The 19,663-nt window shown below is 38.3% G+C and overlaps 2 protein-coding genes across 4 annotated transcripts in view; one reads left to right on the top strand and one right to left on the bottom strand.

The window, feature by feature from the left end:
• Positions 1 to 834: 834 nt before the first annotated feature.
• The window catches only part of LOC115216276 (monocarboxylate transporter 5-like), a 40,371-nt gene continuing 21,542 nt past the window's right edge, over positions 835 to 19,663 (bottom strand). The window contains exons 2-5 of one of the 2 annotated variants that reach the window (XM_029785476.2): positions 18,930 to 19,126; positions 16,318 to 16,461; positions 11,860 to 13,008; positions 835 to 2,200 (exon numbers count right to left, since the gene is read on the bottom strand). In XM_029785476.2, the coding sequence (XP_029641336.1) occupies positions 2,055 to 2,200; positions 11,860 to 13,008; positions 16,318 to 16,461; positions 18,930 to 19,126 (1,636 nt within the window). In that variant the 3' untranslated portion in view covers positions 835 to 2,054. The remainder of the gene's footprint in view (positions 2,201 to 11,859; positions 13,009 to 16,317; positions 16,462 to 18,929; positions 19,127 to 19,663) is intronic. The other variant, XM_036506870.1, reaches the window with a different exon arrangement.
• LOC115216331 (monocarboxylate transporter 9-like) overlaps positions 12,588 to 19,663 on the top strand; it is an 88,716-nt gene continuing 81,640 nt past the window's right edge. The window contains exon 1 of one of the 2 annotated variants that reach the window (XM_036506871.1): positions 12,588 to 12,701. The gene's annotated coding sequence lies outside the window, so the exon portion shown is untranslated. The remainder of the gene's footprint in view (positions 12,702 to 19,663) is intronic. The other variant, XM_029785553.2, reaches the window with a different exon arrangement.

The raw sequence follows: 19,663 nt of genomic DNA, 5'->3' as shown, positions 1-19,663 counted from the left end.
ACAGCCTCCTGCAACCTTCCAATAACATTTAAAGATCTTGTAAAGGCAGTCAATAAAAAGATTTTGAACTTTTCCACAAATAAACATGTCTCTGATACAGCCACCTCCTTTTATAACAAGGCTCTGGCAGAAAATGGGTTTAAGGACTGCATCACTTATACACCCTGCCCTAATGCCCACAAGAGAAAGCACTCCCAGTCATTTAGTTTGCCACTCTACCCACATTCTCACCCAATGTGAAAACCTGCATGAGAGGGGTCTTTCTTAGATTAGTGGATAAGAATTTTACATAGGATTATAGGTATAGGAAAACATTCAATCAGCATATAATTTCAGGGTCTTGTTGAGTTGTGAACCTAATGTTAAAAAGCTGTTAGTGAGTATCTCAAACTATGACACATTCCTCTACCAGGTAGATCCTGCTGACTCACCCAACCCAAGCCAGCATGGAAAAAGGAAACTGAAAGATGTTGATGATGATGATGATGATAGCACAGATATATTATATAAAAATACATAATATATAACATGATTGCAGGTCAAATTTTCTGACCGTCTGTATTCAGACATGTGAACCTTTAATGTAATTCTCAGGCACAATCAACATGACACAAAGTGTGATAAGGACTGGACCTTTGAATTACAAGTATAATCCACCGGATGGCCTTCCATGCAGATTCTGTCTTTCCAATTTCACTCAGAAGATCTTGGTTAACAAGGGTAGTACAAAATGACAGTTGCAGTAGAATTAACAAGATCTTATGATTAGGAAATGAAGTTACCTCCTTGTATCCAAGTTATTTATGTATTAAAGTGAATTGTAATTATAGTCCACTTTTTTTTTTCTTTGTAAAGACTGTTTGCAAGTTGTTTTTAGCAGGTAAGTCTTGCTTTCAGTTTGATGAGGAAATAAATTACTATTTTGACCAGGAAACTTTGGGTAGCTATTTGCAAAATTTATGGGTTTTCGTTTAAGATTATCTTTACTCTCTTAGCTGATCGACTACTTTTCTATTTGTTGAAGCACTGCCATCTGTCTGTCTGTATGTATGTATGCATGCATAAGCGATGAAAAATAACTAAACAAAGAACAATCAAATAATTCAAGAAAAGGAAGGAATTTAAGGTAAATGCAGACATGAATTGCAAAACAATATAATTTACTGCATCATGTACCTACTATGCAATAAAAATTATATTGGCCAAATGGGATCATAATGAATGGGTGAGAGTACATAAACAACAAATCAAAATATTCTTTGTTGTGAATATCTAAACATGTGTGCAATAAGTAAATTCAAAGTATTCCTGTTTTTCAAAATAAAGGAAGAGAATGATCAGCTACGAAAGTAAAAAGAAGACTACTGTATAAGGATTCTAAATCTGAAACTAAACCAGAAATAGCACTAAAATTAAAACAACACTGTCAATATGATTTACTCCATAACAATTGTGGCTGAAAAACTGTAAATAGTGAAAGCATTTAAACAGAATACAAAATTTTTTTCCCAAAAGATTTATGGTGTTGTTTTTAAATTTAAGAAAATCTTTCTTCAGATAAGCGGACTATATCAAGAATTCTTTACAAACATTTTATACGCGGACATTAAATGACGATGATGATGATGATGATGAGAGGTATTGGTATCCAAAAGATCCAAGGCTATGGAGGGACCACAGTTAAACTCTCGGTATGATAATAATATGAGTATATGCTATATATATATATATGCATATGTATAGTCACACACACACACACACACATGTTTGTGTGTTTGTGTGAGATTAGTAGAGAATGTGTTAAAAGAGGTAACAGTACATGACTTGTTAATGAGTTGAAAGACTGTAGCAGAAGTAATCAATTTCCTTTCAGATACTTGAATAATAATGATTTTGCTATTTTCCTTATTTTCCTTTTTTGTTTTTACTTTTAAAAATTTCTTCCTTTGCATAGATTTACAATTTCAGTTAGCAATGAAAAAACTTTGTACCATTCTTCAATAACAAAACAAAACTAATAACAAAAATATATACAAACAAATGAAGTATGCATGTTATAATTGCGGTTGAGTATCAACTGGTGTCCTTCTTCGCTTGTACAGGTAATAAAGAATTGTAGGTAACATTGACACTATGTTTAAGATGGAGACTATATAAAAACTGATGGTGTAGTCATTGTTGTTATGTTCTGTGATAACACCTGAAATTAGAATAGAATATTTATGGAAATAAAAAATACCAAAGAAAAGAATATATAATTCATGAAATGCATGCAGAAGAACAAAAATGAAACAATAGTGTATCTATTCATTCTCAATACATTCTGGGAGATTCAGATGTGAATATCTGTTGCTTTTCATCATCAGAGAACACCTCTTCCCTTTAACACATGTGTTCCAATCACATGTGACTCACTAGTGTATATTATGAACACACATCCTCTCCCACATACCCCACCTCTACTCCCACCCTATGCCTACCCACAAACCCCAACCCCCAGCTGAACCCACACCCCACCCGTGCTTTCCCTACTCTCGCCTCCCCCACCTCCCAACATCACACCATACATTACACATCACACCACCCACACACCCATCCCCACATTTTCACACCTACACATACATGCACACGTCCAGACCACCAGCCTTCTTTCACATGCACATACATAATCTCTTATACACACACGCACTTTCGTGTTGGGGGTCATCTTTACTTTGTTATCTCCCCTACTTTCCTCCTCGAGTGTGACCCTTCTGTCCGAGTAGTCGCAATGATAGATCTTTAGCCACTACACACATTTTTTTCTCTCTTTGTTTTTTCTGTGTCCCTCTCTGTAGAAGAGCATAGGCTCGAAATATGAAAGACTTTTTCTATTCCTTGTTTTGTACACCACCTGTCTTCGTCTTTTGTTTTTTTCGTAAACTCTCCCTACATATATATATATATATATATATATATACACTACCGTCAGAAATTAATTAGCACCCTTGATTTGCTCTTCACTCAAGGTATGTGCTGTCACCTAGTGGCCATATCTCGAACTATTGCTTTGTTGCGAGTTCACTGTTGCGCAGAACGATGACGTAACTTTGTTTGCAGAGCGGTTTGAAAGTCTACAGCCTAATGATGTTGACATAGCAGTGCAACAACAACTTGGAGTGCGGATGCAGACAAATCTTCCTTTGTTAAATGGATATAGGTAGCACCTCGCAGGGACCGAAATCACACCGTACTAAGTTTTCTCATCGCGTAAGACGTTTTGAACAGCTCGTAGGTTAATTGATTTGTGTATTTGCAAGATTTTTTTTCCTCACAAATTCTCCTACACTCTGCTTCGTGACGTCACTTCCGGTTCACAAAACTTTCTGTTATAAATCAAATAAGGTGAGAAATTCTGCTTTCTTTCTTTTTTGTTTAATGAATAGCAGTTTTGTTATAGCATAACATTATTCAAATGAATAGTTTTAATGAAAATAACTGGTTTTATCGTTCATTCCTAGATGGGCCCAAGACCTCGCATGACCTTGGAGAGACGGTACGAGGCTCTCTCGTGGCGTGGGAAGCTGTCGGAGACTGCAATAGCCAGAAAACTTGGTGTAGCCAGGCGCACAATTCAGTGCTTATTTAAGAAATACGAGAAAACCGGATCAGCAGCTGACAAAAAGGATAGGGGAAAGTCACTGAACAACCGAAGGGCAACGAGCCGGCAACTGGCGGAGGGGATGCAAAAGGTGACAGGGAAGCAGTTGTCTACAACCACCGTCAAGACCAAATTACTGGAAGCTAGTCTAAAATCCTGTAGGGCCGCCCGTAAGCCGCTCCTTACAGCCCCAAACCGGAAGAGGCGGCTGCTCTGGGCCCATGCCCACAAGACATGGACCGTGCAGCAGTGGCGGACAGTGATGTTCACTGACGAGTCGCGATTCAGTCTCGTCAGTGACAAGCCTGTCCATGTGCGACGCCACAGGGGTGAGCGCTTCAACAAAGACTGCATTGCTCCCACCATGAAGCATGGTGGGGGTTGTCTGATGGTGTGGGGGGGCGTTCAGCTACAGTGGTGTTGGGCGGCTCTATGCCGTCGAAGGCAACATCAACGCAGCAAAGTACGTTGAGATAGTATGGAATGCTGCCCTACCCTCTGCGGGATACCTCTTTGGTGGCGAGGAGTACGTGCTCCAGCAGGACAACGCGCCTCCCCACACAGCCAAGCTCACAACCGGTTTCTTCAAGGACCATGGGGTGACGGTCATGGACTGGCCTGGCCAGTCACCTGACCTGAACCCTATTGAGAACCTCTGGAGTCGATTGGGTAGGGATTTGAATGTGCAGCAATACAGGAACCGACACAAGCTGTTTGGGGCATTTCTTGCTGCATGGAGGGCCATTCCTGCACAGTACCTGCAGGCATTCATAGACAGCATGCCGGCCCGTGTAGCAGCTGTCATTGCTGCCAAAGGAGGAGCAACAAGATATTGACTAAATTTCACGATTAATAACAATTATGTGGTATGCTGGGATATGCTTTAATAAATTTTTGATTAAAAATGAGTTCATTTCTGATAATAAGTTAAGAAAATGTAAGAAAATGTAGAAATTTGAGAAGTGCTAATTAATTTCTGACGCAAGTGTATATATATATATATATATATATATATATATATATATATATATATATATATATATATTTTTTTTTTTTCTCCTTGTTTTTTCTGTGTCAGTTTCTGTAGAAGAGCATAGGCTCGAAATGTAAAAGACTTTTTCTATTCCTTGTTTTGTACACCACCTGTCTTCATCTTTTGTTTTTTTCGTAAACTCCTATATTATGAACACACATTGTCCAAAGGAGAGGAAAGATTCTCTGATAATGAATAACAAACAACACCAACCAGATATCCATGTTAAAGTCTGCCAGAATTGTTAACCCTTTAGCATTTAAATTACTGTCGAACATAATGCTTATTCATTCACATTGTTTTGAGTAAGTTGTGCATTATCTTGTAGCTTCAAGACTAATGATATGATTGTTTATTTTTTAGAATGATATTGTAGGTAGGTGTGGATGGTCGAATCTAGATTGAACATAAAACAAGTAGAATATTTGCACTGGATATGGCCAGGTTAAATGCCAAATGGTTAAGAATGAACAGATGTGATATTGTCAAGAAAAATATAATTTCAATATATGTCCTGTATAAATTGACTGCTAAGGTTCTTGAAGTTAACCCTTTAGTGTTCAGATTATTCTGTCAAATGTGATGTTTGTTTATTTAAAATGGTTAAAATGCATTATCTTGTAGTTTAGAGATTTCAGTGATGTGATTTTTTTAGTTTTAGAATGGCATGGTAGGGGCTGAGGTGAGAGGCGAGATCTGGTCAGTTTCAATATAAAACAGGTTAAATATTTTGGCCAGATATGGCCAGTTTGAATGCTAAAGGGTTAATCATAAGCAAAAAGTTGAGACAGAAAAAGAGTAGCAGACCTTTTAACAAATCTGAATGATGCAAATATAGTGCCTTACTTGGTGAGAGATTGTATTATTATTTACACTACAAAGCACTTGCCATTCTCTTTTCAAATATAGGTGCTATAAATACCTTTTTCTACTCCAGGCACAAGGCCCAAAATTTTTTTTGTGGGGGGGGGGAGCAGTCAATTAGATCAACCCCAGTATGCAACTGGTACTTAATTTATCAACCCCAAAAGGATGTAAGGCAAAGTTGATCTTGGCAGAATTTGAACTCAGATCATAAAGATAGATGAAATAATGCTAAGCATTTTGCCCAGCATGCCGTTTATTTCTTTATTGCCCACAAGGGGCTAAACATAGAGGGGACATACAAGGACAGACAAAGGGATTAAGCCAATTAGATCGATCCCAGTGCGTAACTGGTACTTAATTTATTGACCCCCAAAAGGATGAAAGGCAAAGTTGACCTCAGCGGAATTTGAACTCAGAACGTAACAGCAGGCGAAATACCACTAAGCATTTTGCCCAACGTGCTACCGTTTCTGCCAGCTTGCCACCTTGGAGGTACTATAAATACTGTTCTGATAGGTACAGGCATGACTGCAAACATGTGGTTTGGGTTCAGTCCCACTATGTGGCCTTTTCAGCAAGTGTCTCCTACTCTAGCCCCATGCCAACTAGTGTCTTGTGGTAGATGAAACTGTGTGGAAGGCCATTGTATATGTGTAGGAGTGTGTTTTTGCATTTGTCCCCTTATACTTGACAACCAGTATTGGTTTGTTTACATCCCTGTAACTAAATGGCTTAGCAAAAGAGATCAATTGAATATGCTTCAAACTTAAAAAATATCCTGGGGTTGAGTTGTTCAACTAAACCCTTTGAGGTGGCACCCCAACACAAGGCCAGAGTCCAATGACTGAAACAAGTAAAAGATAAAAGATATTTAGCTGTTACATCAAGTGTGACACTTCTCTATGATGGAACTTACTTGAAAAACCCATCCTGCTGGTGTTGAGAGAGTGATAAAGCAACTAGAATCAATTTATATAGGGTGTAATATAGCAAGAAGGTGCATGGCTCAGTGGTTAGAGTGTCCAGCTCATAATCATGAGGTAATGAGTTTGATTCCCAGACTGGGCCCTGTATTGTGTTCACAAGCAAAACACTTTATTTCATGTTGCTCCAGTTCACTCAGCTGTAGAAATGAGTTGCAATGTCACTGGTGCCAAGCTGTATTGGCCTTTGCCTTTCCCTTGAATAACACCGGTGGCGTGGAGAGAGGAGGCCGGTATGCGTGGGTGACTGGTGGTCTTCCATAAACAACCTTGCCCAGACTTGTGCCTTGGAGGGGAACTTTCTAGGTGCAATCCTATGATAACTTATGATAACAATTGTACCCAAGTAAGTAATAAAGCAGTCCATAATGCAATTGTGAACTCAAGCTAAACAATAGGCATATGGTTTGAATCCCATTGTTTGAGTCGGTTGCACTTTTCCCCTTGAAACATGATTGTAATGTCTAATGATTAGTTAGTATTTTTTTTTACCTCCACCTTCACTAAGGTGGATGTATTGTTTTCAGTTTTGTTTGCTTGTTTGTGTTTGGACAAGATACCTCAAGAACCACTGGATGGATTCGGATAGAATTTTCAGGGATGCTTGGCCTTGTGACTGGCACAATCTGATTAAACCTTGGGATCAATCTGGTAACAGACAAGGATTCTGGATTTTTTCCAGTATTTTTTTTACTTAATTTTTGAGAGCAGCCGGGTTGATTTTTAGTATTCTTGTTTGTGAGAGCAGTTGAGTTTATTTCAGATATTTTCATTTTAAAAACCATCTCTGGCTAATTGTTGAGAGGATGTTGGTGTTGCCTTGACGGAAGTTTGAGCTCTCTGAGTGCTCGCTTATTTTTGATTTTGATAGCTGTTTAACCCTAAATCAGCTTTAATCTAGTAGACATTTAATGACATAACTATTTTAACCTTGACTGTCTGAACCCATCCCATCTTTTGTACATTTGCCCTACAGACAAAGAATCCAAAACAACATTCTTCAGCCCATTCTTTATCAAAATAACAGGGTGTGATCTGAAGTAATTTCAACTGGCATATCTAGTTGGTTGAGTGACCATATTCAGGCAACCTTGACTTGTAATGATGCTGTCCTTGTAGCTTCTGCACGTACATATTCTCTCTCTCTCTCATATATATATATATATATATATATATATATATATAATTCTTTTATCTGTTTGTCATTTGATTGCAGTCATGCTGGAGCACTGCCTTTAGTGAAAGAAATCGACCTCAGCACTTATTCTTTGTAAGCCTAGTACTTGTTCTATCAGTTTCTTTTGTGGAACTGCTAAGTTACGGGGGCGTAAACACACCAACATCAGTTGTCAAGCAATGGTGGGGGACAAACAGACACACAAACATATACGTACATACATACATATATATATATATATATATATATATATATATATACACACAACGGGCTTCTTTCAGTTTCCATCTATCAAATCCACTCACAAGGCTTTGGCCAGTCTGAGGCTATAGCAGAAGATACTTGCCCAAGCTGCCATGCAGTGTGACTGAACCAGGAACCATGTGGTTGGCAAGCAAGCGACTTACCACATAGCCCCATCATCATCATCATCATTGTTTAGCGTCCGTTTTTCATGCTAGCATGGGTTGGACGGTTCTACTGGGGTCTGTGAAGCCAGAAGGCTTTATCAGGCCCAGTCAAATCTGGCAGTGTTTCTACGGCTGGATGCCCTTCCTAACGCCAACCACTCCGTGAGTGTAGTGGGTGCTTTTTACGTGCCATCCGCACAGGTGCCAGACAGAGCTGGCAAACGGCCACGAACGGATGGTGCTTTTTATGTGCCACCGGCATGAGGGCCAGGCGAGGCTGGCAATGGACACGAACGGATGGTGCTTTTTACGTGCCATCGGCACGAGGCCAGTCGGGGCGGTGCTGGCAACGATCGCGAAATAGAAGGTTCTCTTACATGCCACCGGCACTGGTAACACATCTGCAATTTCCATTGATCGATTTCGATTCTGATCCTCACTTGCCTCAATGGGTCTTCACAAGTAGAGTTTCGACATGCCACCGGCACTGGTAACACATCTGTAATTTCCATTGATCGATTTCGATTCTGATATATATATATATATATACACACACCCACACACACAGCCCTTCAATCCCCTTCCCATACAATCTTGCAAACTAATTCCTCAATTCACCTTGTGCCTTGTGGGGCCATCTAGATACCTCATTGTCATTGTCTATCTCTTGCAGCTCCTACTGCTCATGTTCTCTTTTCCTCCCCTTCCTCTACGAGATGTGAGTAGCCATGGGTTGGACGATTTAACTGAGGACTGGCAAACCAGATGGCTGCACCAGGCTCCAATCTGATCTAGCAGAGTTTCTACAGCTGGATGCCCTTCCTAACGCCAACCACTTCACTTGAACCAAGATGGAAACAAACTTTTTACCACACAATCATTCCCACACCTCTCTTACCTAAAAGGTCCTTGTCTTGCAAGTTACTTGGCAACCCTTCTGATGCTGGTGCCATGTAAAAAGCACCTTTGTTGGTGTCATGTAAAAAGCACCTTTGCCAGTGTCACATAGAAGGCACATGTGCCAGTGTCATGTAAAATGCACCTATTGCACTCTAAAGTGGTTGGCATTAGGAAGGGCATCAAGCCATAAAAAGCATGCTAAAACAGACAATTCAAGTCTGGTGCAGCTGGCTAGCTTACCAGCTCCTGTCAAACCATTGAACCCACACCAGCATGGAAAACAGATGTTAAATGATTATGATGACACACATATGTGAGTATATGAATATATATGATTGTAACAGCTGGTGCCCCCTCACATCTAGTTATTCAGATTTGATGTTCCTATAAAATTTGAATTAGTAGAGAGGGGCCAGTTGTTGTAATCATAAGTAATAGTCTCCCCTTGGCATTGCAGCCAGTTTAAAACCTTGTCTGTATTTAAGTACTACACATACACACAATGTGTATATATGTAGTATATATATATACACACACACACTCATTATTTTTCAATTATTTTCCCATTGGTTTTCATTTTATTTGGTTAAATGATGATGATGATCATGACCATCACTGTTTAACGTCCACTTTCCATGCTAGCATGGGTTGGACGATTTAACTGAGGGCTGGCGGTCCAGATGGCTGTACCAGACGCCAATCTGATCTGGCAGAGTTTCTACAGCTGGATGCCCTTCCTAACGCCAACCACTCCGAGAGTGTAGTGGGTGCTTTTATGTGCCAGCCAGGCGGTACTGGCAATGGTCATGCTCAAATGGTGCTTTTTATGTGCCACCTGCACAGGAGCCAGTCCAGCGGCACTGGCAACAACCTCGCTCAAATGTTTTTTTTACCAGCACAAGTGCCAGTAAGGCGTCGCAGGTAATGATTACGTTTGAGTGGTGTTTTTTACGTGCCATCGGCACAGAGGCCAGCTTGCTCTGGCAACGAATGAGGTACACATGTTTATTCATTTATTTATTTACTTGTATTTTATTTATTTACTGATACACCTTTACTTTTTATCCTGTTTACTACTATGTTGCTCAGTATTTTCCCTCTTCCCTTTTTTCTCTCCCCCACTTGCTCTCTCTTTACTTCCTTCTCTCAATACTTATCAATGTCATCTCTCTAAGACAATGTATTAGATCTCTGTAACAAAGTTCAATAAAGTGTTCTCCTGATGATCCAATGCACCAGAAACATCCAAATAACAGTACTGGTGAAACATACATAGCAACTAAATACTCACACTTTTATTTATCTTAATTTTCCACTACATAGGCACTTTACATCACAACTACTAACACTGCAAAGTAAAATGGCTGACCAACGACTATACTGAAGGCTGACCAGATAATGATAATCTATGTGGAACTTTTACTACAGTAGTTGTACACACACACACACATGTGCGGCTGTGTAGTAAGAAGCTTGCTTCTCAATAACATGGTTCTGGGTTCAGTCCCACTGTATGGTACCATGGGCACTAAGTGACTTCTGCTATACCCTTGGGCTGACCAAAGCCTTGTGAGTGGATTTGGTACATGGAAACTGAAAGAAGCTCATTGTGTGTGTGTGTGTGTTTGTCTTTATGTCAGTGTTTGTCCCTCACCACTGCTTGACAACTGTTGTTGGTGAAAATAATGTTCATGTAACTTAGCAGTTTGGCCATAAAGACTGATAGAATAAGCTTAAAAACAAATAAGCCCTGGGGTTGATTTGTTCGACTAACACCCTTCAAGGTGGTGCCCCAGCATGGCTGCAAACAAATGACTGAAACAAGTAAAAGAAGAAACTGCAAGGATGACAGAGGAGCGATTTCCGGTACAGATGACGGGGGTACCGCGAAGTAGCAAAATTAGACAAGAGCAACTTCTGGATTTGTATTCTTTTGGCGGAGTTATTAAAATGTAGTAGGGGGAAATGTTGTGAAACAAATGGTTATTAAAACAGAGAGAGAGACAGAGAGTGAGGGGGCCAGAGTTAGTTGGTCAAGGATAGAACACGAAGGAGAAAAATATTTTTTTGGGATTTTGGGTAAAATAATTTAATGAAACAGCAAATGCTGATAACAGTGAAATAGAATTGAAAAATCTTAGAATTTTTGGTCAGCCAATCTGTGACAAAATTAGAGAAATAAGTGACGTTGTGACAAACTTGAATAAATGAATAGGTGACGAATAGTAAATGCGTGTGAAGGAACTTAAGTTTGTTTTGAGACAACAGCGAGGAATACAATACTGTGTTTAAACTATGTTTACATGGAAATGAAATAGATAGAATAATGAAAAGAACTAATAAGGGGTTTATGATCTGCATGGAAAAAGAGGTGTAGATGTACAAAGTTGAAAAAAAACAACAAACAAATATATATATATATATATACATACATACACAAACACACACATGCATATAATACACACACACACCATTTTTGTCTATATAACATCAATAACAAAAATCAGGGATGTGGTTTATACATGAGGCCAAGAAATGTACTATTAAAGTAGAAAGGTGCAACAAGAATGTATGTATATGTATGCATCAATGTATGCATGCATGCATATCTCATATATACATACACATGCATGCATATATCATATACAGTTACACTTGTATGCATATATCATATACACTTACACATCTCTCTATATCTCTCTATCAATGTAACTCAATATACATATACATATATGCATACACATATATATAAAATATATTTTTACATATATCTATTAACACAAATATGGTAGGGAAAAGATAAGAGAATTTTTCCGAAAAATAGCAACAGAATTGCTGGAATTACTTACCAATAGAAAATCCACTTAGAATAATCCCTATTCCTGAAACTGTCTCTGACAATCCTGTAGATAAGGAATAGAGTTCGAAGTTGAAGAAGTCCAAAACGACGATTGTATAAACCGAAAATGATATCCCAGACGTCAATATAAATATGAATGTTACAATCGTTATGGCGGTAATAGAAGTTATAAATGGATAAATGAGACTAACGAGGCTACAGCTGATGATTGCAAATGAGAAAATCACCAAACTTGGCATCTTCAGATAAAGAAAGAGAGATCCCAAAACACGGGAGATGATATCACCAATAGCACCTATTGAGAAAATCCATGCTGCTTGTTTTACAGATAGCCCTATTGAATAGCAGTAGTCTGGTAATATAGTCACTACAGTGGCCAAATTGCCAAAAGCTATAAACAAAGTACACAGAAACAGAACATAATTCTTGTTTGATAAAAGAAACTGAAGTTTTTTCACAATATTTTGCTTTGGCATTTTTGAAATGTCAGTTTGAGAATTTGATATTTTTGAAGTGTTACTTTTGATTGAATAATTGCTAATAGAATTTTGAGAACTCAAGTTACCATTCTGTTTGTAAAGTGGCGGTGTTTTCTCAATGTCTGAAATCTTAATTATCTCTTCTGGATAGTTTTTGCCATTTATTTCGATAGTGGAATAGACTTTTTCTTTTGTCTCACATAATAATAATTCCTTTCCTTCAATAGTCAGATCATGAGTGTCTTCTGTTTGTATGCAGTTGTCTTCTTTACACGTTCCTGAACTTTCTAGCACACAGCTACAATTGCTGTCACTAGTTGCCAACATTGTAGTTTGGCTGCTTTCTCTGGAGGTAAGTTTCTTTTTGTTGATGTCATTTTTGCTTGATTCTTTATTTGACTGTTTTCGGCTTTTAAAATATTCTGTCTTTGTGGAAAATATTAAACCCAAAGGAAGACAATTAAGGACAGTCCCACCAAGAACAAGAAAACTTCCTTGCCAAGAGTAGATGTCTATCAAATATGATACAAATGAAGGGAAGATGATTAATCCAAAACTTTCACCAAGGGTTATGAGGGAAATTAGAATTCGGCCAGTGTTTGGAAAGTGATATGCCAAAGCTGTGTTTGTGGAAATGTATATTAAGGAACAGCCAGTGCCTGAAATATATAGAAATTAGGTAAGGTAAATGTTTGTTTGGAAATGAGACAAAAAAAGAAGTACTCAATACCAAAAAAGAGTGCATTGTTTCTATTTTGAAGCTGAAACTAATTAATTGTAATTTGAGAAAGTTCAGCTTCAAAATAACACACACGCACACACAGACAGAGCACAGAAACTCTTTCTCTCTCTCTCTCACATACACACACACACACACACACTATGTATAAAGAAAAATAATACAAAACACCTACCTGTTCAAGAAGAAAAATAAAAAAAGCAAAATAAAAAATGACACAAGGTATAAACAAAATTTTAAAAAATATTACAGAAAATAAATAAAATATACAAAGGGGAGCAATGTTATAAAGAGAATTTGAATGAAGGGAATGGGTTTGGTTGATGTGGTGGTCATGGTTGGTAATACAGAAACAACAGTGACTGCTGAGTAGGTGATGTTTATGATCATAAATCATAGCAATTATGATGATTCTCAGTGTGGGAGTTACAATCATAACAATCACATATGTGTGTGTGCGTTAGGATTATGATGTTTCAAGCTGTGGTAGAGGTCATCACAATAATGGTGAAACAGCAGCATTAACAGAAAATTTATCAGTAAAAGATGTCGATTCTTCTTTTTAAGTCCTTTGCTCCCTATGGAGCATAGGCTATCAAGGACTTTTCTCTACTCTTCTTGACTCTTGGGTGTCTTCTCTAAGGAAAGGTCTTCTCCCAGCCCTTGTTGGTTTTGAATTGTCACCAGTGCTTCTGTAACTTTGATTTTTTTATAGGTAGGGGTGTTGGCTCTACACAAACCCATTTTTACCTCTGGGAAGAGATGGTCCATATTGGTCTGGCCTCTATCAAAGGACAGAGGCCAAACTTTGAGAAGCCTTATCAGAAGCTTGTGCCCTGCCAACACAGCTCTAAGAGTCAATGAAGCAAGCCACCACATCACAACAAGGACTGGGCCTTGTGAAAAAGAGATGAAAGCCAAATGTCATTGTAAACCTTCCACATTTACTGTCAGCAGTACATCCTTAGAAGCACCCAAGAAGGATAAAATCTCTCAGACAGAAATTCTCAAAAATTTACCAACTATCAATGTGAAATTAATGATTGTGAAAAACATCCTCGATTGAACCAACGACATAATCTGTATGGAGGACTCCTACCCACCTAGAATAGTAATCCATGGTTAGCAGAAGGGGGTCCTCTTGTCAATGTGGAAGTTCTAAGGAGCTTTGGAAAATCCAGCTGAAGTACTGCTGTCAAACTGCATTAGCCCCTAAGGTGGCAGCTTTTGTCTTCGATAACATTGGTGGCATGGAGAGGGAAGACTTGAAGGTAAAGGCAATTGTTAGCCCAAATGGCCATGCATACAAATATAGGAACATGGTCAAACTTGACCATTGGACGGCCCTTTTTTTTTATATAATAATAATTCTTCTTCTCTTCTTAATCCTTCTTGCTCCTTGTGGAGCATAGGGCCTCAACAGTTGTTTTCCACTTTTTGCGATCATTGGCGTGTTTCTTGGCTGCTTCCCATGTCAGGCCGGTGGTCCTGAGCTTGTCCAAAATGCTCTGCTTCCATGTCTGCTTCAGGCGTCCTCGCTTCCTTTTCCCCTGTGGGTTCCAGTCAAGTGCTTGTCGTGTCACATTTGAGGGTTCTTTCTGCAGTGTGTGTCCGATCCATCTCCATTTCCTTCATCTAATCTGAACATGTATAGGTTCCTGGTTGGCCCTTTCCCACAGGTCGGTGTTTGGCACACTGTCGAACCACTTCAGATGGAGGGTCTGCCAGAGACATTTGTTGATGAAGGTCTGGATCTTCTTGTAGTTGCTGCAGGTGGCTCTCCATGTCTCAGAGCCATAAAAAAGCACAGATTTTACGTTTGAACTAAATAATAATAACAGTTTGAAATGTCGGCACAAAGCCTGAAATTTCGAGGGCAGGGCAAGCTGATTACATCAACCCCTGAGCTAAACTAGTAAACATTTTATTGACCCTGAAAGGATGAAAGGTAAAGCTGACTTCAATGGAATTTGAACCCATAACAAAAAGAGAGACAAAAATGCTACTAATCATTTTGTCTGGCATGCAAACAATTTTGCCAGCTCACCACTTTCAATAATAATATTTTCTTCTATAGGCACAAGGCCTGGAATTTGAGGGAAGGGGGTAAGTCCATTATATCAGCCCCTGTACATAACTGGTACTTACTTCATCGCCCCTGAAAGGATGAAAAGCATAGTCGACCTTGGTGGAATTTGAACTCAGAACATAAAGACAGATGAAATGCTGCTGAGCATTTAGCCTGGTGTGCTAACAATTCAGCTAACTTGCCGTCTTAATAATAATAATAATAATAATAATAATAATAATGATACCTATCACCAATATCACCCCACTGTCATCACCACAACACCACCATCATTTTATGCATGTTTTCCATGCTAGCATGGGTTGGACAATTTGAAAAGGATACAGTGAGTTGGAGGACTGTGTTATGCTTCAATGTCTTGTTTTTGACATGGTTTCTATGGCTGAATGCCCTTCATAATGTCAACCACTTTATTGTGAGTACCAGGTTCCTTTTCATTTTAGGCATCAGTACTAGTTAGGTTGCCATGCATTATAGATGCTTCATTTGAAGGGTTGTGACCAAAAGTGACACTGGGGAACTCCCTTAATGCATTTGTGGTGATCCAGTTGTTGGCTGGATCATGCCCTCCGTCGTCCACCAGGAGAATTCATCTATGAGACAATTGCCCAAGCTCCCCTCCAGGGTTGGCAAAAGCGATGTGGTGGACAACGAAAAACCTGGCTGATGACAGTCAAGGCTGATTTGGAACCCAATCTAGGCCCCCATATCTACGGCATTCGCCGGTGGAATAAGGAGTGGTTGGAGATCACGTGGTCATTAGCCTCAAATCGCCAGGTCTGGTTGGTGTTTGTGAGAGATTGAGGATGAATGAAGCCAGCTCAACTCACCCCGGGTGAATGCTGTCTCAAGACAAGAAGAAGAAGAAGAAGAAGAAGAAGAAGAAGACATTTGAAGGGTAGCTTCAAATGAGGTGTCTGCAGTAGAGAGGGAGGTGAAAACAGAACAGATTTTTTGTTGTAGGGGATCAGCAAGGATACTCACATTATAGAAGGGAAGGACAGAAGCAAAGAGGGTGGAGCTCAAAAGAGAGATAATGGGGATAAGTTGTTAGGGCAAGGTGGGCTCTCAAGATGTACAGTGACTACAAGTGAACAGGAATAGAAAACCAGGAAGGACAACAAAAATAGGTTAGCTTACCTGAAACGAAACCCAAGAAGACGAGAATATATGGAACGGTGGGTACAAAACAACATACAATAATACCTAAACTGAGTAATAGGCTGCCTGCAACCAGTGCTAATCGAATACCAAATTTTCCAACAATATATCCAGATATAACACCTGCAAAGGTAAAAAAAAATAGAATATTAATTAGATCCACCATTAGAGTGTGTGTGTGTGTGCATGTAAGTATATGAACAGGGCAGGCTGGAGAACCTTTGATCACATGCCTTATCTGATCAGGATTCTCCTAGGCATGAAGCAATATCTAAAACTCCATTTGTGAGCAGAAAGATTTATTTTGTACATCATAGGACAGAATGGATTAAGCAGAGCAGAAGGATACACATGGATGGAAAAGGTCACTGAAGAAGTCACAGATGTGTGACAAAAGATTTCCAAACAATGGACATGAAATAAGAACAATAATAATAATAATAATAATAATAATAATAATAATAATAATAATAATAATAAACTAGTGAAGAATGAATATATAGTGTGTGTGTTTATTTGGCAAGGAAAAAAAAAAGACCATGCCAAAATAAAACAATATATATTTATATATATATATATCAATTAAGGTGACTATTCTCAGTAACCTTATATATATATATATATATATATATATATATATACACACACATATATACATTATTAAGGTGGCTAGTTTCATTACCCTTAAATATATATATATATATATATATATATATATGTATGTATATATCTACATCTAATTTTCCAACAATATCTCTATATATATATAATTGCCAACCAAGTGTGGTGTCCTATACAGGACAGTGCTACTAACATTTATAGCTCCAGGAAGACGTCTCTTCCAGCTGGCTAATGACACACATTCTGTGTCCAATTAGTATTTGAAAGGGGAGGTCATCGCCCCCATCTCTAGCTTTACGTGATGCACATGGATCTGAGTTTCCGGGTAGTTAACTATCCTCAGAATGTGTTAATCACCAGCTACTGATGAAAACTCTCCCTACTCGCAAAATACTATATGCTTTTTCCAGTGGTGATCGCGAAAAAGGAGGAATAAGCTATATTAAATCTCTGAGTGAGATGCAAACAGTAGCAATACAGAATCATGACATATAATTGCCAACCACGTGTGGCGTCCTATACGGGACAATGCTACTGACGTTTATAGCCCCAGGAAGACGTCTCTTCCAGCTGGCTAACGACACATATTATGTGTCTGATTAGTATTTGTGAGGGGAAGTCATTGCTCCCATCCCTCGCCTTACGGACTCAAGTTTCTGGCTGGTTAACACACGCTGAAGATGGGTAATCACCCAGAAACTAGAGCCTATGTGTCTCACATAAGGTTAGGGATGGGAGCGATGATATATATATATATGTACTGAAATAATTGTTAAGCCCTGGATAGACAGTGTATGCAATGGAAGGCCAGATGTGTTTCAGTAAAACTCTGTACTATCGCACATGGCTCTAGTAACACAGGAATGGATGGCTGAAAATTTTCATGATCATACAACCTCCAACATTTGACCTCCTAATTCTCCAGATCTCAATCCATTGGACTATTACATGTAGAGTGTTGTTGAGACAGAGGTCATAACACCAAAGATTCTTTGGAAGATGCCATAGTCAGAGTAATGTCCAAAATGGACCAGGACCACTTGATTTGAGCATGTAGATGATTTAAATCTCATATAGAAGCAGAAGGTTGCTTTATTGAATAACGTTATAGAAAAGGTTTATTTGTATCCTCAGAGCATTTTTTGATAAATAAAGTTATCTGTTATCACATATCTGGTTTTTTTTTAATAAACATAAATCTGTCCTCAAATATTTTATGCACCCTGTATATATATAGTGTAATATGCATATAAAATATATAAATATTTATATAATAGAGAGAGAGAGAGAGTGAGAGAGAGAGAGAGGTTATGAGAGGTAATGGTTTCAATAAGACCCAAAGGTGTCAGGTAAGCTCCAGGTTCAGTGATTATGTGAATAAGGAGTCCAATGTAGGTCATATATACCAACAGGTGTATATATAGAAATTTTCTTTCAGAATGAGATAAAAAACCAAGGCTGTGAAGATTTTAGAACATTTATAAATATAAGGTCTTATAGCTGTTTCTAGGATATTTATTATATCTCTGAAGGGATATAATAAATATCCTGGAAAGCTGTAAGACCTATTTATAAATGTTCTAAAATCTTAACAGCTTTGGTTTTTCTAACTCATTCTGAAAAAAGAATTTATATATATATATATATATATATATATATATATATATATCATCAGCATCATCATCATCATTTAACGTCCATTTTCCGGGAAGCCAGGAGGCTGCACCAGGCTCCAGTCTGATCTGGTAGTGTTTCTACAGCTGGATGCCCTTCCTAACGCCAACCCCTCCGTGAGTGTAGTGGGTGCTTTTTACGTGCCACCGGCATGTATATATATATATATATATATACACACACACACACACACATATATTGCATACATGCAGATAAATGCAAGCTTACGCTAAAAAATAAACAACAGACAAGCAAATAGATATTAAATAAAGGAAAAAAATATACTCTGTTCCTACCTACACAGCCAAATACTCCTGTTGGCAAGAAAACTGCCAGCGTAACATATTTCAGATCATTAGGAAATGCTAGCTTCAGCTCTACGTAGTAGATGGACAATGCAAAAATGAAGCCAATGACCATTACGTTGGTTCCAAAACAGCAGAATGAAACAATGAAGCACTTGAACAGTTGAATACGGGAGCATTGAGCAATGCTGGAAAATAAAGAAACTGATTGTGAGAGACATGTATGGATCAGATAAAGCATAATCTACTACAATAAACTAAGTCAATAGATTTGGGTAGATAAAACCCTTTATCATAATTCTGTTGAAATGCACTACCTTCGTTTCACTTAATTTTGAAAATAATGAAGAACTAGCAGTATCGCGTGGCATTGCTTGGGTTTGTTTTGACCCTTTAGAATTGGAATTTTTGAAAAGTAAAAATTTTGCATTATGTAGCTTGTTATTCTCTTTAAGTGAACCTTTTTCTGGTTGAAATACACCGAAAAATGGCGACACAGCAGTAAAAAAATCGTAAAAAATAGGATTTTCATAGAAAAAAAGCACCTTTTTAATGTAAATAATTTTTGGTGTTAACATGGTCCAATTTGAATTTTTTCTTCTACGGAAGGAAGATCAAGCCTTCTTCTATCATACTCTCAATTTTGGTCAACTTATACCGCAGGGTCTTGAAGGCTACTAAACCTGCCCTACACAGACAACTTCAGATTTATATATATATAGATT

Source organism: Octopus sinensis, linkage group LG10 (genome assembly GCF_006345805.1).
Source record: "Octopus sinensis linkage group LG10, ASM634580v1, whole genome shotgun sequence".
NCBI classification, from domain to species: domain Eukaryota; kingdom Metazoa; phylum Mollusca; class Cephalopoda; order Octopoda; family Octopodidae; genus Octopus; species Octopus sinensis.
The sequence above is the reverse complement of the archived record's forward strand: the minus strand, read 5'-3'. Positions and strand labels throughout refer to the sequence as shown.